The 19,702-nt window shown below is 36.2% G+C and overlaps 1 protein-coding gene across 1 annotated transcript in view; it reads left to right on the forward strand.

Annotated features, from left to right (window-relative positions):
* VPS35L (VPS35 endosomal protein sorting factor like) overlaps positions 1–19,702 on the forward strand; it is a 59,365-nt gene that overhangs the window by 13,645 nt on the left and 26,018 nt on the right. The window contains exons 9-24 of the mRNA XM_069810066.1: positions 751–810; positions 2,994–3,090; positions 3,499–3,546; positions 4,595–4,688; positions 6,952–7,029; positions 7,403–7,525; positions 8,215–8,261; positions 10,439–10,550; positions 10,757–10,873; positions 11,241–11,294; positions 11,714–11,794; positions 12,656–12,718; positions 13,783–13,868; positions 14,927–15,007; positions 17,457–17,520; positions 19,596–19,694. Coding sequence (XP_069666167.1) covers positions 751–810; positions 2,994–3,090; positions 3,499–3,546; positions 4,595–4,688; positions 6,952–7,029; positions 7,403–7,525; positions 8,215–8,261; positions 10,439–10,550; positions 10,757–10,873; positions 11,241–11,294; positions 11,714–11,794; positions 12,656–12,718; positions 13,783–13,868; positions 14,927–15,007; positions 17,457–17,520; positions 19,596–19,694 — 1,304 coding nt within the window. The remainder of the gene's footprint in view (positions 1–750; positions 811–2,993; positions 3,091–3,498; positions 3,547–4,594; positions 4,689–6,951; positions 7,030–7,402; positions 7,526–8,214; positions 8,262–10,438; positions 10,551–10,756; positions 10,874–11,240; positions 11,295–11,713; positions 11,795–12,655; positions 12,719–13,782; positions 13,869–14,926; positions 15,008–17,456; positions 17,521–19,595; positions 19,695–19,702) is intronic.

The following is a 19,702-nucleotide window of genomic DNA, read 5'->3' on the forward strand; positions in this document are numbered from 1 at the left end:
TATGAGTGAATATCTAGAACAAAACCTTGGGAAAAATCACGATCTCTGCAGTTTGAAATTTGAAACACACTGTCATTATTATGAAAATATTTTGGTTTTGGCAGCCTCTTGACTCAAAATTTCATTCTATTTATATTTCAAGTATGGAATTCAAAGTTTTCTTTAGCTGAATAGGGACTATGAAGTGATCAAAATGTAGTTACTGAATTTTTTAATCTATTTTTATCATTTTTAAATGATCCTTTAAGTAAAAATGTCTTCTGCTTCATACAATTCTCTTCTTTTTCTGCCATGTTATGGAAAAGATTTATGGCAGCATTCAAAGTTGAAGGGTATTTTGATGTTTAGCAGGATACGCTATGACACAGATCCAATTGTTTTTTCAGCTCTTGCTTCCTCTTTGTGCTCTTTCCTACTTACTGAAAGTTGCTGAAGATAACGTAATATCCAAACTCAGCAAAGGCAGGACACCAGCTGTCCTTTCCTGGCCTGGGAGAAATCTGACCTTCGTGCTACCTCTGCACTTCAGGGAGCCAGATAAATTTTTTTTGTAGTGTGTGAAGTGCGAAATTCAGACTTAACATTTCAGCCTCACTAGAGGGCAGCAGAATGTTAGTGTTCTAGGAAGTTTTTTCCAGCTAACTTCAATGTATGTTGGAGAGGGAACCTTTTGTATTAACATTTTGTGTTTTACAGTTTGTTAGTTTGTTATGAGTGATTTTTTTTTTTTTTTTTTTTTTTTTTAAACAGGGAAGCTAGTGTATGAAAGAATTCTGTCAATGTGTGTGGACAGTCGTGTCTCTTTGCTGGGTAACTTTGCATTTGTTCCTACTGTTCTTCTGGAAAAAATCATGTCTGAACTAACTTGAGAAAGGTTAAACAGGACCCATGCTATTTTATCTCCTATGCAAAAAGTTCTGATTTGAATCTAGTAATTTTTAGTTTTTAACAGAGTAAAATCCATTGCTTACAGCTTCCACCATTCACAGTGTTTATGCTAATTTACATTTTAACTGTGAAGAATATATCTAAGATATAATAAAATATGCTTGTGGCTTTGATGTTACTAAACATAACCCGGGTCTTCCTGACACTTGAAATCACAAAGAATGATACATAATTAGAAGGAGAATTAAAGATGAATGTCCCAATTAGGTGAAGGAAGACTTTTTTCCCTTTTTTTTCTTAGCATATGCTATTTTCTGAAAGTACTGCATTTTAATAGCTTAAAGCCAATGGTACAAATTTAACAAAGCAGAGAGTCTCAATTTTTGGTAAGTAGATGTCTTTGTTGCTACATTGGAAACTTGATAGTTTTGCTTTAATTAGGGAAAAATTTTGGAAGAAGCAGCAGGCTGTCATTGAGTTTGTGATCAGTTTACTACGATAGCATAATCTTTCTAACTTGCCCCCCCCCCCCCTTTTAATTTATTTGAAGTTCCAACCCAATGTAAAAGTCTAATTTGACATTTACAGTACAAATGTGTATGGAAGAGCCTCTTTAGGAAGGCGCCGAATCGTTCCATAGAAATACAGACGTTTCCTTGCAATTTGGAGTGCATTAACTGCATGTCCTTGAAATACGAAACATTCTTACTCTGCAGTTGGCAATGCAACAGTACCACTAGGTTGCAGTTAAATCCACAGAATTTGAGCCAGAAGCTCGAAACCGACAAATACTTAAATATGAAATAAACTTACAGAAAATACTTCAGACCAATTTGGTTGTTGCAGACCTGCAGACTGTTCTTACAAACAGTAATGAAGGCAGACAGTTCCCGTAGGATGTCACGATTACTGGGCACAGTTACCTCCGTTTGAAGAGCTGAGCTCACGCTTCAGCTCTACAGCTGCCGGGAGCATTGCTGGTGGGAACTTCCCGAGCAGCTATAAAAGTGGGAGGGAGAAGGGAAATCTGTGCTGTGCTTGCTGTGCACGGCGATGTGAACCCCCAGGGATTTCAGGCCCAACGTCCATGCTCATCCCGTGGGAACCAAGCAAAAAAAAGTTGGACGAGAGCTCCTGTGGTCCTAGATGAGAAGGAACATCTTCCTGTACGCAGGCAGCATCTAGTGCCTGGCTGCTCTTGTCTTGGAAGTTGGAAACTTTCCTGTGGAGCAGAAAGGGAGCTTCTCACCTTCTGGGGCAGGGCTGGGAGAGCACTGGTATTTTAAAGCTCTTTCACAAGGAGTTTGTAAGCAGACATTCACAGCAGAAGCTGCTTTTGTTGCTTTTATCACTGAGAGAAGAGGGACCCATCCTTCCCAACCATCTTGCTTCAGACCCGAGTTGATCCCAAGAAGCCTATTTTTGCCTTCTGTTCCAGGCAATCCAGAGAAAGAGGCGGCAGTTAGCCGTGCAAATGTGTGCCCACCTGACCAGAGCACTGTCCCCATAACCCATCTGTTCCACCCTGGGGTGGCAGCTTTTTCCTGCTGGCAGCTGACACAAATAGTCCCAGAGCTCACGAGGAGAGAACTGCACTGCAGTGTTAGATGTTTAGCGTACAAAAAAAGTGTTCTGTCAGTGTTTAATGCTTCCGACTTCTTGCAGTATAGCTTTAAATAATAAAATTATATTAGCCTTTTAAAGTAAAGAATTCAAGGGCTTAAATCTCTTTTATATGTATGCATTTGCTACAGATTTATATACATCTATTTGTTACGCATGCCCTATTTTTTTTTTTTTTTTCACTATTTCTGCTTTTGGCGGTAGGCAGAGGTTAGATTTCAAAGCAGCAGATCTGAGATTAGCTTTGAGTGCTTGACTTCAGCTTCTGCAATGTTACTTAATGCAAGATGGAAGGTCTGGTTACCCCTTGCTGTGTACTCAGCTCTTACTGCTGCACAAGAGAGCTGAAAAGCAAACATATTGCCTGGTTTATTAATTTCTTGTTGAACAGAAAGAGAATACATTTTTAAACCTAGAATGAAAAGTAGCTTGTTTCCAGAAAGAATGTAACTATTTCTGGGTTGTTGGTTTTTTTTTCCCAGATAACTTTTCTCCAGAGAGTGTTAATGATACCGCTAAAGAAACTTGCTTAAACTGGTTTTTCAAGATTGCTTCAATCAGAGAACTTATTCCCAGATTGTATCCTTGTCAAATGAGACTTTTGGAGTGTCTGCAGGTTTTTCATAGACTTTTCCAAAAATGAACATGTTTGTTTCAGTAAAACTCACAGCCATCTGATGTTTATACTGACTGTTTTGTTTGTTTCAGGCTGTATGTTTTGAATTTAATTTTGAGTCATGTTTCATAGTGAACTGAATGCTGAATTATTGGCTATGAGCAGGGTGTCAGTGATAGAGTTGATGTGTGAAAACTTTTGAAACAATAGAAATCTTGTAGATAAATCATAAAGATCAACAAAGTGTACTGAGATTAATTACAGAAGGCTTTGAAATAGTTCCTTCAATGTGTATTCGGTATATAAATTTGGTTTTGTGTTTTTAAATTGCATGCATCTTAGTTTTGTTCCTTAACTTGACTTCATTTTAGTTACGTGGAAGCAGCAATACTGAAGTGCAATAAGTTCCTATCCAAAACGTAAGAGTAAATGTTAAGCGTGGGAAGGAAGTGAATGGGCAGGCTTATAAACTAATTTAAGGAGTTACGCATGCAAGTTCTGTGATTAATGGTGGATAGGGTCTCAGTAGATCTGAGAAGAAGCAATACTGAGAGGTTTTGCAGTTTTTAGTGAGAATGCCATAGAAAAATTAAAGGTGAACTGTGATACAATTTGAAATGCAATAGTGCTCGCAGTTTTGGAATATATGTATAATTCTGACATCAGGAGTTTGCAAATTAAAAAACAGTGGCTTCAGATGGCAGAGGGGGAAGCAAGATTGTTGAGAGATGTGGAACATGGCAAAAAGTCGGGATAGAAAACTGAAAAGAAAATATTGACGTGTCATATTGCTAGAGACAGTGTTGGAGAAACAATTTAGGAGCAATGAACCATTATCTATTTAAAATCTTGGTATAAGCTTCATATGTTGCCAAACAGTGTCAGTTGCTGAGCTGAAAATGTTCCTTCACATGTAATCGTCCTTTTTCAGTTATATTTTGAAATGAGTGTTGTAAGCCAAATTGCTACTATAGTGACAACTTCATTATCCCTAAAAAGCAGTTCGTTTACTGGAATTGATGGGCCTCATCTCCAGGCACTAGTACAGCTTTGTCAAAAAGAACCTGTGGGAAAATGAGACATAAAAGGAGTTCTGCCAGTTCTGCCTTGAGCGGCTGCTTTCTTCACATTGAATTACAGCCCTTCTGTAGCTCTGCTGTTCCTCCAAACTAGCGGAGGAGTTTTTTAGATGTGCTTGTCTTTTAAAAGCCAAGCATCCAGCTTGGCTATCTGCACTACTCTTAATAGCAAATACTGCAATCTGAATATAGGGTATGTGTTACTATACACATAAAATTTTACTTCTGAAATAAAATTTTGTGCTAATAGGCTGCTGCTTTGGTAGGTGTTTCCATAACTCATGCTCAAATTGTCAATCTACAAGGCAGCTACTGAAGTTATCCGTAGGTGATATAATTCTGTTATCGATTGTTAAATCTCATTTTTGTTTCTGAAAAATCTTAACAGGGGGATTTCGGAATGTCTCCCACGGTTGACGTCTATCATTAGAGGAATTGGAGATCCACTGGTTGCAGTCTATGCAAGAGCATACCTTTGCAGGGTAGGCTGTCATTTAACACTTCAGACCTGTATCAGAGATTTACTGCAGCTAGCTCTGCCACTAAAGGAAAATTTCTTTTAACTACTGTTTTTATCTGAAGTAGTCAGCAGCCTGTCTCTTCATTCTAACAAGCCAAAAAATAAAATTTCTCTTTTGTTTTAATAATGGGGAATCTTTCTTTAAGTGTTTATAATAAGTAAAAATAGTTTTATGTGCTGCTTATGCCAGTTTTTCATCTTCAGGTAGGGCAAAATGTTAGGGACCTAAGTGGAAGGAGAGTTTGGACTTTGAGACTACATGCTGTTGTCTGATTGCTAGGTGCTGCTTTTCATAGTTAATATGTGTACTTCCCCTATATTTATCTTCCTTCTCCTACTGCTAGAGCGTATTTGGCAGGCAGAGGGCTGGCAAGCTCCTTGGCAGAGGAGCCACTTGGTAAAGTGTTCAGACAGTGGGTTTTTGTCTGACTGCGCAGTGTGGCTATGTTCTTATCCTCAACTACTCCTGCAGTTACCTTAACAGCTCAGCTAAGATAAACTTACCCAAGAAGAGACCCTAAAATGATTCAAAAAGTCATCAATAGTGGAAAAATATTTGTGAAATACATTTCTGAAGTAGTGGCAAAGATCTCAACTATAATTGGAAAGTGGTAGGGCTGCTAATTAGCAATACTTGCATGAAATCAGCTGCCGTCATGAAACGCAATGGGTTTGCTCAGTGTTGATATATCTGGTATGTTTGAATAAACTGTCCAGTATACTTTTGGTATACTATTCAGGGGTGTCCATCTGAATTCCTGTATCTGCAAGTAATCGCTAACCTCTGGTCTACTCTGATACATGAGCTGCTTAGTTTGTTTGAATCTTGAAGTACAGTAATGCCTGCATTTTTTTTTCATAGCCTAATCATTCCTGCTACATAGTGCAAGGTTTCTGAAGGCTTTTTAGGAAACACTTTGTATGCACAGTCCACCTTTTACTGCTCCTGATACAGCTAAAAGAGATGCATAATGATAGAGCAGTTAGGACTAATAATCTAGTAATAATAATTGCAACTATGTAGTAAGGAAGAGCTTAGCATGCTCCTTTTTGTCCACAAAGATGATCATATTAAATAAATAGTGAACATTTTCTTGGAGTAAAAAATAACTGTTGAAATACTGACCTGTTTAAAATAAGAAAACTTATTGGAATGGAAGGCATTTAATCTTCTGTATTCCACCTACTGACACTATATTAATACTTTCACAATTAGAATAATGAAAACAGATTTTTAAAAAATACAAATTGTGGAATAGGAAACCTGTAGTATTGATATGAATGATGTCTAAAGCCACAGCATAGTAAAATGTGGGAATAAACACTTGCGTGAAACCAAAGAACCAGATCTTTACACAGCAAGGTGATGCATTTCTCTTTAGCTCCGTGGTTTGAAAGGAAATTATATGCAAAGAAAAGTGATAGATGAGTGGCTTGGGTCTGTGCAAGGTATCTCTGTTTTGTGATGAAGTCAGCTAGAATTGCAGATGCTCAGGGACCCCAAAAAGTGAGACCCCTGGGTTTGTTTGAAGAGGGGAACCTTAAGCTGTTGAGATTGATTTGTTTGTGTGTGTGTGTTTTTAAGCCTGATCTGTTACTAACTTCTTACTCGCTTCTGCATCTTTCTCTTTAGTAATATGCCACATTTTTATTTTTTGATATTTTTATTTGTGTTATTGAAAACAGTCCTGTATGGCTTAGTTTCCTTTGCAGTTCCAGCTTAACTACATAGGCCTTATGTTTGTGCATCACCTTGTATTATTTATCAATATTTTATCTATATCTATCTATATATTCACATTCTCCTTTGGGGTCCTTGCTTTATTCTGTCCACAGAATAAAGCCACATAATTTTAAGCAATTTCTGAACTTTGACCGACTTTTTAATCGTACTTCGCTGTAGGCTTTCTGAATACAATGAATATAGGCTGTTGCAGTGCAGGCACTGGGGTAGACATTGATTTCCTCACTGCTTACAGATACTTGGAGCTGATGTTAGGAGAACCATGTTTAAACACAGCTGTAACTACCTCAGGGTAGCAGTTAGTGGATGTGACTGTAAGAGTAAGCAAGGAAATAATCAAAAGCATGTGATTCAGTACTGTATGTTGACTTGCTGTGTGTGACTAGGTGTACTCCTTCAGACAATGCATTTTTGTCTTACAGTTGAAGGAGAATCATAGGTGATAGATGCAGATAAAATCTTTCTCTTTCTGTTAATACAGGTTGGGATGGAAGTGGCACCACAACTCAAAGAAAGCCTTAACAAAAATTTCTTTGACTTTCTTCTAACATTTAAACAAGTAAGCAAATAGACGTTTTATTCGCAAAATCACATAAATACACTGCTTAACCAACTACCGCATACTTTTAAAAAATCTTTGAAGTTCTTAAATCTAGATTTAGGGATGTTCCTGTACCTAGGTACAGTATGGGAAATTTTACATACATTCTGATAAGTTGAAACCGCTCTATGCAGCGTGTTTCCATACTTTAATAATATGTGTTACGAGCGTGATAATTTTTTCCCCGGCATGCAAGGAATGCTTCAAAATATCTGTGTGTTGTGATCTTGTCTGTTGTCATTTCTATTCATACAGAAGCTTTGTCCAGTTTATCATAGCTCCTATTAAATACCTTTTCACAGCAACTTGTCTTTGTCTTTTATTTCAACAGATTCATGGGGATACAGTTCAGAATCAGCTGGTAGTACAATGTGTGGAAATTCCTTTGTATTTGACTCTATATTCTCCTGCTATAGACTGGATTTTACAGTGTATTGCATACCGTGCTCCTGAAGTAAGTAAGCATGGTAGTGCTTGATACTAAAGGAAGTGTTGGGGTGAAGAGTTAATTTTGCCTATTAAAAAACCCCCCTCAGTCAGCACTTACATGAGTGAAAGCGAGTATCTCTCTTCTATACAGGAAGAACGTTCATTTCCACAAAGCTCGAGTTAGACCACTTTAAATTCATAGGCAGTATTCCTATTTGTTTCTTGCTGTCCTTTAGCTAGTTTAATCTTTATTTCCTGACTTCATTAGTTTCTTCTGTCATACAGATATAAAAATGATTTGAGTAAACTGCAGCTTTGTAATTGCTTAACATAGTCAACAGGCTATTTTAATCTCAGTCAGTCTGTTTTGCATGCTGTGGCGGAGTTGGTAATCTTCACCTCTCCTGCCAGAGATAATTGACCTGGCTGGCAAATAGTAATTACTTTGAGAAATGGCATGGCTGAAGGATTGCAAATTTGACTTCCATAAAACAGTGGTTTTGATTAAAATGCCACTGTACCTATTCCAGTAGGTGGTTTTTATGTTGTACTACACCATTGTTTTCTTGTGTTGTCAATACAGGATAAGACAGGATTATTGGAACGTATTGAGTAGGTAATTAAAACAGCTTTTAGTAGACTTCACTACAATAATTAAAGCTGAATTTATCTGCAGAGTCTCTACTCGCTAATTTGAATAAGTAATTCTTCCAGGTTCTGCTTACTGAGATGATGGAGAGATGCAGAAAATTGGGGAACAAGTAAGTATGGCACGATGTAGAAGACACAAGTCTGTAATGAGTACCTGTGAGTCCCTGTAATAAAATTCTCTCTCCCTTTTGAAAACACTTTTTGGATGCATAGTATAGCTTTTGTTCTTCCAGTAGCTTACTAAATCATGATTATGAACATCTATTTTCCAGAGATTAATTCTAAAATATGGTAAATTACTTGTAGAGCAAAAGTTAATTAATTAACTTGGTTGCTGCATTTTGGCTCCTAAGCCAAAGTTAAGGACATGTAATGGGTTCTCCATCAGCCATGTCTACGATTCCTGGTTGTGCGTCATTTTTCTCTGTTTTCCTTCCCTTCCTTCCCCTAGCCTCCACTGGCTACAGTCAGCCCATACACACATCTTGCAAGGGAAGTTGTAAAGCAACTGACACCTTTGGAAGATGGTAATATTTAGGCAACTGCTTTTTTCAGCATTAGAATTAGTATCCCAAATGTCTCCTAGAAGTCTGTGTGCAGACTAATTACCCTTAGTGAGTAGTTCAGGAAGATGGTCTGAAAGTTTTGGATGTACTTTGAGCTGTGTGAATGCAATTTGGCCTGCTGATGAGCTCATCTCAGTTCATTTTATTGGGTAGGTAGGCTGAGTTCCGTGAAAGTTTTCAGCTACCTATTTTTTTTTTCTGATGTGCTTTGCACAGTCCATTCTGCAGTGGCTGAGGAACTAAAATATGTTAATCACTTAAATGAGGAATGCCAGCATTAGCATTCTGTGACTGAGCTAAGAAGTGCGGGGAAAGTGTGATTTTAAAAATGTGATGTGAAGATGCTATTGTATCAGAGTGTATAATATGGGTAAAAACAATCCATGTAATCTACTGTATTGATTATTTTGTATAGTGTTGATTTGTTTTGTGGAACTTATTTTTAAATCACCTTTTAGCATTTCTCATTGTAAAAATGGGCTAGGTGCCTCCTCTTTGTGCCTGTCTGTTCTTTGAAGGAAGGACAAAATGTTGAGTATAATGAGGTTTTTTTTTAAAATAAATATGTCTGGGACACGTCCTTTTTATTGGGAAGTTGAATAATCCAGTTTAAATGATCTATAAAGCATGGCTGTTTTCTTTTACAGTGGAGTTCTGTGTTTTTATGTCTTCTCATGACTGTCAAAATATTACAAAGCAAGAGGCATCAGTATATAAATCTTTAAATAATCTCAGTATGTTCCATGAACTATGTTGCAACCATCTAAGTGAAAAGTGGCAGCCTGCTTCTCTGTATTGCAAGTGAACTGGAAGTACTTGTCTAATGATAAAATGCAAATTCCAGTCAAACTGCAATGGGACCACTAATGCTCAGTCAGAAACACAGAGGACGCTGGGCTATTTTAAGCGCTCCATAGAATTTCCCTCAAGGTAAACTGCCCTGTATTCAAACTGTCTGTTTCAGACTAGTGAAGGACACAGTGTTTTATGAGGCAGCGTCTGTGCTAACTCACGGCTGAGTTTGCCCAAAGGAATTGCCTTTTGAATGATACTAGATTTTGCTGCTTAGGTTTGCATAATAGTATCAGTAAACTGAGTTTTACAGTAATGCAGTGAGTTCACTCTTCCATTGGTAACTTTGACTTGATAGTAATACACATATGGGTCTGAGTGATTAATCGTAAATGTCTAAATATGTCAATGCCATCGTATGTTATCATATGATAATGACTGTTTGGATTTATTTTAATCCTGACAATGCAGCTGCTAGGAATCTGAGTTTTATAATGCATATATATTTTAATTCAGTGAGAAAAACTTCAATAGAGATTTGTCCTGCCAAAGTATACTTCTGAACTGTAGTTAAAGAGAGAGTAAGTTTCTAAACATGTCAGCTACTCCTGGTTTACTTCATCTTTCTAGTAAACTTGCGGTAAAATGATGGCTTCAGAAAAACCTGTGTGGAACAAGTATTGTAGAGGCTGTGTTACCTTTTACTTACCTGATGGCTTCATGTTTTCTTGTTTTGCTTATGTACTATTAATCCTCATCAATGCAAGCTCGATTTGTCAGGGTTTTTTCTTCCTTATACCCTTTTTTAAAAAATTTAGAATAGATGCTGAACAGTTCTTAGTCTAGGAAGTTCAGATTAGTGTAAATGAAAGGACAAGAGAATTCTAGTTGATGTTGAGCTGTATTGATATATGTTATGTTCATTGTAGTGCTTTGCTGTTGAATTCAGTAATGTCAGCATTCAGAGCGGAGTTTATTGCTGCCAGATCTATGGACTTCATTGGCATGATTAAAGAGTGTGATGAATCTGGATTCCCAAAGGTAACTTTTTGTATGTAATTTATAATAATTCCTGTTCCTTGTGTGACAGAGTTCTTCATACTCTTCACTGCCTACATAACTTGCACATCGCTTAAATAAAGGGTGCTATGATCCAAAAAATATTTCTGCACAGTGTACTTGCTAGAGCAGTGTTGGATGGACATGCACCTTCTGCTTTTAATTTAAAATTTCTCATTAACTTTCAGCATCTCCTCTTTCGCTCCTTGGGATTAAACTTGGCATTGGCTGATCCTCCTGAAAATGACCGCCTTCAAATATTAAATGAAGCCTGGAAGGTTATAACAAAGCTGAAGAACCCACAGGTGAGTTATTGTACATTCTGTTTCAACTACTGATCTGTGTTTAGGGCAAAATTGTAGCCAGTTGTTCAGTAAGCATATGCTTAGCGTGACATGGTTTATCTTCTCTAGATACACACAGTTGCCAAAAAATATGATGCCTGGTATTATCTTATATAATCCCTGCTTTTCTGAGCTCTACTTAAGCATAACTTAATTCTGTATAATGTAATTCTACCTAAGCAACTTTTGAGGTTTGTCATTAGTGCTAGATCTTTAGGTCTGCATGAATCATACCTCCAGGATTTAATTCTTTTAAGTGTATTTTTTTGCAAGTGTATTTCTCATAACTTTCTGTAAATATTGGTAATCATAAGACATGTATTTCTAGGATTATATCAACTGTGCTGAAGTGTGGGTGGAGTATACATGCAGACATTTTACGGTATGTGAAAATTACTTTGTTTCCTTTGAAGGTTTTTTTGATACTAAGTGGCTATATTAGCAGTTTGGTATTGAAAATGGAAAAGCTTTGGCTATTCAATATGAGTGTGTAGGACTTCAGTAGTGAATTAAAAAAACATGTATTTCCCCTCATGAGAGATGAATAGGGACAAAAGATGCGGCTTTGAAGGAGTCTTCACCATTGCCCAGCACTGCATATTTCTTACCTTTTTATTTTAATGGCAGATGGACCAGTTTAAGTAAGGATTTACTGGAACTATGGCTAAAGTTCCTGGCTTAACTAGAGCTCTGTAGAAAGCTGATGCAAAATGGAAATAAATTATCCAACTGGTTTTCAGTGACTTGATTTATGTGCTGATTTCATTATTGTATTTTGTAACCTCATTTTTCGCTACACAGAATCGAGAGATCAATACGGTTTTGGCTGATGTTATCAAACACATGACTCCTGATCGAGCATTTGAAGATGCTTACCCACAGGTAAATAATTTATTTTGCCAAATCTGTAAAAATCTGATGTGTATTTTCTTAGATGAAGTTAATTCTTAAACATTACTGATGTCTCTTACCACAAAATAATTATTTTTAAACACTGGCTATAATTTGGGAAGCCTTCTGGAACAGTGTAATGCTGTGATTTGTTCCTCCTTTTTTTCCTGCACATCAATGTTTCAGTTCAGAGAAATGCTAAACCAGAATGATTTATGTATTTAGAAGTAGCAATAGTTAACTCCTACATCAATGGTGGTGTTCTGCTGAAGAAAATTAGCAATCATGGCAGGCTGTTTAAACAGAAGTAAACTATAAAATAATCCATCTCTCTACTTGGCATTGTTAAGGCTTCAGTGAATTACTGTGTCCAGTTCTTGAGACTGCATGCCAGGTGAGAGATGGATTAGTTGAAGAGGTTCTAAAAGAAGGTTTTTGTGGTTACCTGGAGGGTAGATAAAGTGCCTGCAAAAGAAGATTTAACAAACTGGTGTGGTTTTTTTTGTTTGTTTATTTGTTTTTTCTTAGAAATAGAGAGCTGGAGGATATGCAGACTATAAATCAGAAAAATCTGCCTAGCTATAAATGTAAAGAACAAATAAAGCCTGGGCAGGCTGGTCAGCCTCTATTCATATGAGTTCTGAAGAGCATGTTGGAAAAACATCTGTTAGGAACAGCATAGCTGTAGTTGATCCTGCTTTAGGGAAAGAAATTACACTGATGAATGCTTGAAGTGTCTTCCAACCCAGTTTTCTATGAATAACTAGAGAAGAAGAATCTCTGGTGTGGATAGTCGTAATTTAACTTGTATTACAATAATTTTCATCTTTTTTTCTTTTCTTTTCCCTTTAGCTGCAGTCAATTATTCAAAAAGTTATTACCTATATCTATGACTTCTCTCTGCTTTTTTCAGTGGTAAGTGATACTCTGTTTAATAAATTTTTAAGAAGAACTATTTTGCACTGTTTCTGCAAGAGAATTTACCTGACTTAAACATTTAGATTGTTTGCAAGCTCACATAGTGAGAGGACTTTTTATCAAGTAGATAGTAAGTGCAGAAAGGTTTTGGAAGCTCAGCTGCTTACTACTTAAATATTCATTATTCTAATTCCAATTTTCTGTACTTTTTTTCCTTAGGCTGTTACATTCTCTGAGTTTGTTTGTTTCTATGGCATAAGTGACAATCAATGGAAGATAAAATACCATTTATTTGTGTGTGCGTTCGTGTAGTTGCTGATATCTGTTTCTATGTTATTACATATACTTAACATGCTCTATCATAGGGCTTAAGTTTGGCATTGAAACAAAGTGAAACTTAGAGAGGTCAGAGACTATATAAGGTAGAGAATGAGGAACAAAGACAGCAGGTATCAAAGTACTGAAACAAGTTGAAGAGTAAAATTCAAGACTGACCCTGGGGATTTGTAGTCAAGTCTTGTTTGCAAATTGCTCAGATAATTCTGAAAAGCTTACCCATGCTATATTCTTGAGATGATACTGAAACTAAGTATTTCAGTATCTTAACAACCTTAAACCCTTATCTTTGAAGAAAATTTTAATGTCTTGGACCTTCATAAGTTGCCCTGGATAAATGTAAAATGGTTGCTGGTGTGTGGCCTGTTTTCATTATTTTTAATATCCTACCTTTTGTTCCCATAGATGTCTGAATTTGTCATGATCTTAAGCTATTTCAAGTGTATGATAGCTTTAAAAAATTTGCAATTCCATTCAAACAGTTCTGTGTTTCGTGTTTTATTCTGGATCTGTTCAATCAATAAACTGATATGCCTTTCAGCCATCTGTGCTTTTCCATTTGTTCCACTCCTTCATCCTTCAAGATGAATTACTGTCTTCAAAAAAGATTGAAATAATTTTAACTAAACCAGCTATGATTATAAAACTTATAAAAAATTTTTATTGGTTTAGTGTGTTGTTTGTAAAACACCTAATTTTACTTTTTTATGTATTTGTACTTTCAGGAGAAATTCTTGCCATTTCTGGATATGTTCCAGAAGGAAAGTGTGAGAGTGGAGGTTTGCAAGTGCATTATGGAATCTTTCATTAAGTAAGTGGAGAATATTGAGATTAAATGCACTCTGGAGGGTCTCGGGAATGTACTGAAAGATTGCTAGAGAAGATGAGTCTGTATATAGGCCACTTAGCTTGCGAAGGTGTTCCAGGCTAGGCTATGGGAAGAAAAATGAAAATGTGTAAATTTTGTCAAAAGAAAGCTGAAATTGAAGTAATCATATTGATGCTGACTTGCTGTGGATTAACAGAATAGTTCTTCTCTGAGCTTTTTTAAATTTATGTTGCCTTAGTTGGTTTATGAAATTTATTTCATATTCCAGCTGATGTGACAGCACAGAACTGTGACCTTGGTATAATGGAGGAAGAGAGACAGTCTCTAGTTACAAGCTCCATTATGTAGAAAAATGGGTATTTCCACAGTTGAAAATGAACTTAGAAGATGAGGCTTCATCTTCAAATATTGTAAAAGTCAAACAGTCCTTTTCAAATAATTAACAGGTTCCTTGAAACTACTTTTTTTTTCTTCTCTCCTTTTTCACTTTCCCTTCAGGTATTTATTTACACTGCTTAGCCCCCCCAAGCCTTCTCTTCTCTAGGCTAAACAGTCCCGGCTCTCTTGGCCTTTGCTCATATGAGAGGTGCTGCAGTCCCTTAATCATCCTAGTGATGCTCCACTGCACGTGTGCCTCTGTACCTAAACATGACATTTATCTTTCCTGTCTGTCCATCAGTAACTGAAAAAACTATATTACTTCTTGGTAGATCTAGGATTGCTTTGTTTTGATGTTCTTAGATTGCCTCAATGTATCACGTGTCTAGCTTGTTGTGTCTCTTAAGGAGTCAGATTCTCTGGTTTGGCAGTAAAGCTCCCTCTATTAAGATAATATTTCTTGACTGGCATTTGTTGGAACTGTATGTCTATTAACCATGTGATTTTTGGAGTTCTGTTGGTTAAAAAATGAATATAAAACTTCTGTAGTGTCATACAATGCTGATGATTGGAATTATGCATTAAATTGGTGTTATTCTATTCATTGTTTTTCATTTTGACAGAGCAGGATTTTTCATCACTTTTTCTAAAACATTTTATAGGCATCAGCAGGAATCTACAAAGGATCCTGTTATACTTAATGCTCTTCTGCATATCTGCAAGACAATGCATGATTCTGTGAAGTAAGATTTACTTTACTCATTCTAATAACTATCGTTTATGCAAAGTTTGGCTGCTTGGTATACAGTTTTACATTTCTGAAGCTGTTTGTTTCATGGTGGATTAAGACATGAATCCAATTAGTGGTGAGGGAAGAGCTGTGCAGTGAAGTGGCAGCACGTACCATTTGCTCTTTAATTACTGCTTTATTTTGAATACTGAAGCATAATTTTAAAAGGAAACTAGCAATGGTTTTGTGGAGTTTTCTAGTGAAGCAAAGACACTAAACAATCCAACCTTTTAAGAATATTTTTGAGAGTGAAACCAATGTAATCTTTGAGTTACAGTGAATCATAAACTATTTTTGAGATTTAAGTGAATATGTAGCTATTAAAGCACAGATTGCCATACTCAATTATACCTTTTTTTGGGCCACTTTTTTCAGCCATTACAAAGGGATGTGAAATCTCTAAAAGGACACCTGGAAGATCTCTAGGAACTTGAGTAGGGGAAGCTAGAGCAGAGGACAAGCTCTTGAACCATCTGTGTCTTTCCCCTAAATCCTCCTCCTCTTTTGTCCCCTTGACTTTCTGAGGTTGTTCAGGAGCCTGTATGCCCTGTTGCACCCTCACTGTTTGAGTAGCAGTTGTGCAATGTGGAAAATAATTGTGGTTTGTAGGTAACTAGCAAAAAATCACACAGAAATCTGTGTCGGATTGCAAATAGAGCCGGAATCATATTGGTGCAAATTTTAGATCTTAAGAGCAAAAATTTTTTTTTTTCTTCTGTTTTGGGTTGAGTAGAATTGTAAGGGCACCATTTCTTTTGGCACTCTGAGCCCAGAGCCTTTTAGTATGGTAGACACTGTAAAGGAACTTGAAACTTTCTCAGCCGTGATATGCCATGAATGCAAGATTCACTGCCAATAAAGAAGTCAGATTTGGCATGTAATTCCAATTTATACCAGCTAGAGTGCTTTATTTTGGGTTAGAGCACCTTATTTTGCTGTATGTTGCACTAAAAGCCGCTTCAACCTTTAAATAGAACAATATATTGAAGCTAAACCAGCTTATTTTAAAAAATTAAGCATTTTATGGCTATCCATATTTGGTGCTTCCTCTGACGTTCTGCCAAAACAATTCGATAGTTTACTGGGTTCCTTAAAATCCCTTAACCCATCGTTGGCTTGGTTCTGTTGTGTCCTCTCTTATCGGCCAGTCATCATAAATTCTAACTGCCTTAAAGTAACTTCTGTATCTATTTTTCCATCCTGGTTCAGGAAACTCCCAACCCATTGTGTAGGGCTCGCTGACCCACCGTAACAGCTGTTGGAGGATAACAGCCTTCAGACTGGTAGGGGTCTGGTTCAGAATTGAACTGGAAACCTATAACTGACCCGGAGATCTCATTACAAGTCTTCTGAGCCTTTCAGAGCCCATCAGTTGACTCTTTTGATTGGCAATGCACTAATGAGCTAATCATGCTGAGATTTTCTTTCCTCCTTTACTGAATTTGTATAATAAAACTATTGTTCTCTTCCCATCTGGTGTCTGAGCTAGGAAATTGGTAACTGATATACTAAAGGTCAAAGCTGGAGCCAAGTACATAATAGTAAAAAGATTAAATTGTATTAGTTAATTGTAATTTAACTTTTTGTTTATCCATTTTCACTGAAACAGGTTTGACTTATTGGATTTTCATCTGATGTAAATGTGTTTCAAATCAGATTTGGACTCCTGTATCTGTGATAATCTTGAAAAGAAACTTTTTTACATACCAGTTTAGGTTGGTTCTTACTAAAACATCAAAAAGGCAGCACTGTAACAGTGATGTTAATTATTTTTCCAATTATGTGGCAGGGTTAGTTAAAAAAAAAACAAACCCCAAACCCCCCCAAAACCACCAAAACAACAAAAACCAAAAACCCCCCAACAAACCAAAAAACCAGACCAAACAAAAAACTAACGCTGTTTCTAAAATAAATACATTAACTATTACATATAGTATTTAAAGTGTATTTTAAAAGCTTTTCCCCTTAAATACGATAACTTTCTTCTAAGAATAGATTTACTAGTGTCTTTAGGTTTTTATAATCAGTTCCTACTCAACTTCTCATGTTGTAACATAAGACTGAAGCTGTTTGCTTGCTGCAGTAAAGAACATAAGCTTAGCTGCTTTTTCCTGATGCCAAAATCGAGTTTCTGTAAAATCTAAAGACACTTAGCAATTTTTACCTTTTTTTTTTTTTTTTTGAAATTTGGAATATAGTTTGGTGCATGGGTGACTTGGTGATGTTCATATTAAAATTTGTGTTATTGCTTTATAACTGAAATTACGACCTTAGTGGTCTTAGTATGCAATAATACTTTATACGGACATAACTTTATATAATTGGTATGTATCATTTGAACCTTTACAGATAAATAAGATAAGCAAAATTCTAAAATTTACCACGTAAATTTTCTCTTACAGTGCACTAACACTTGAGGATGAGAAAAGAATGTTAGCAGCTTTGATAAATGGATTTATAAAAATGGTGAGTGACAGTTGTGTGCAACTGTTGGGGTGTACCTTATAGTTTGGATTTTCATGACATCCCCATGAGAAACAGGTGTCTATGTAGCTGAATCAGAGACTGTGTCTGACTTGCTTAAGACTGTTGAAAACCCCAACTGGTGTATTTTAGTGAAATAAGTATGCATGGGTTGAAGGCAATATCATACATTGTTGAAGCTGACATGGTGCAGTCTTGAGAGTTTAAAGTGCACATGTTGTTTATTTAATCATATTTTCTGCTGGTTTTTTAAATCTCATGTAAAACATGGTAAGTATTTAAAAGTTAAACAGCAGTTAAAGTCTTGCCTATTATAGCATCAGAGAGATCACTGATTTATGTGAATGAAGTTCCATTACCCAGCTCTAAATGAAACCAATACTAGCTTTAAAAAACACAAAATAAATATAACTTGTATGTTAGTCTTATCTGTTTATTTTAATTTACAAATAAGATAATTTGCATCATCAAAATAGTAGTCCCACAAAAACTCCAGTTGTTTTGCCTTGAAATTAATTTTTAACCCTTCCCTCCCTCTTATCCCAATAAAATCTTTTGTTCTTGTCTGTTGTGTTTGAGATGTCAGGTTGTTTTAGGAAGATGTTATCAAGCCTTTGTTTTATTCTCTAACCAGGTACTCTTAATGCTTGGCTTTTCTTTCACGTGGTCAGAGCTGACAGGCTTTGTCTCTACTTGTCTTCTTTGTCCGTTGTTACAATTCTATGAATTTCTCTCTAGATGGTTGCTTTCTCTTCCACTATAATAATTTGCGATTTAATATGTTTTTAATATAATTTTGCTTTATTAAGCTTTGTATGCAATATAATATTGTATAATTTCCTTTAGGAGGACTTCCCACATTTAATAATATTTGATGTGGCTTTATGGTGTTAGTTTAGGGGGGGAAAAAATCCCATAGCAGCAAAATGAGTGGTTATGAATTTTAAACCAGCTGACGTTAAGATGTGTAGGGAAAACCAGTTGTAACGCTCATCTTTACAGTCAGGCTTTTTTGTGGAAAATTTTATATTTTTAGAGATGTTTTCTTGAGACTAGGACTCAAGAATCAGCAATTGCAAAAATAGAGGAAAGGCGAAGACAGTTGTCTCTAATGTAAGAAGCAATCCTTTGTTTTCTGGTGCAGTTCCTTTGATCTTTCACTGTATGGATTAAATATAATTTTTATTTTAATTCTGTAAAAACTTCTTTTGCATGTAGCTTGAGAAATAATAAATAATGCAGCCTTTACTGCTATTAGAAAAAAAATTCCATTTGAATACATAAATGTAGACTGCCTGGAGACTGTTTTCTCTTGCTAGGCTTTTAATTGACAGCTGAGACACTCCAGCTGACAGCACTTGGTTTTTTTAAATCTGGAGGATTGAAGTAGGGTGTTCTCACCCAAGGGTTGGTTTTTGACTTCTCTTCTTTCCTGCCAGCAAGCAAGGTTGCAGGCTTTTGCCATACTGTATAAGCATATATTTATTAACCAGACTCAAGGGAAACCTGCTTTTCTTGCTGGTATATCTAGTTAGGAAAATGCTAATTTCTCTTGGAGGCCTTATATAAACTAGAAATTACAGGAATCTGAATACAGATTCACTGATCTGTTTCTATTTTTCTGGGTTTTTTTGTTTTGCCTTTTAAGTATGAACTATACCAAGCCTTTGTCCCTGTTCCATAAAGAATCAAGAGTTCTGCTAGTTTTGAAAACACTTCACAAATCTAGGATTTAAATTTTTGTTTTCTTGATACATACTTGATCTGTAAAGTAGAAGATCATGTGGAGGATGGACAAAAAGCCCCCAGCAAGTTGAACTTTCAAGTTTCCCTGAAGATTAAGTATTGGCAAGCAGGCAGTTAAAAGGATAGAGATTCTCCAGGTGCTATTTTGTTGTTAATGGTAGGGTTTTTTGTTACCAATATATGGGGATTTTGACTTTTGAATATCTGTGGTTTATCTGCATGCAGTTTTATATTTCTTAAAGTTAATGGCCTACAATGGCAAAATCTAGCGGGTTTTTTGTGTGTGTTCTTGTTTTTTTTATCTCTTACAGGTTTCATTTGGCCGTGACTTTGAACAACAGCTGAGTTTCTATGTTGAAGCCAGGTCAATGTTTTGCAATCTGGAGCCTGTTCTAGTCCAGTTGATTCATGTGAGCTA

Source organism: Haliaeetus albicilla, chromosome 22 (assembly GCF_947461875.1).
Source record: "Haliaeetus albicilla chromosome 22, bHalAlb1.1, whole genome shotgun sequence".
Taxonomy (NCBI): Eukaryota; Metazoa; Chordata; class Aves; order Accipitriformes; family Accipitridae; genus Haliaeetus; species Haliaeetus albicilla.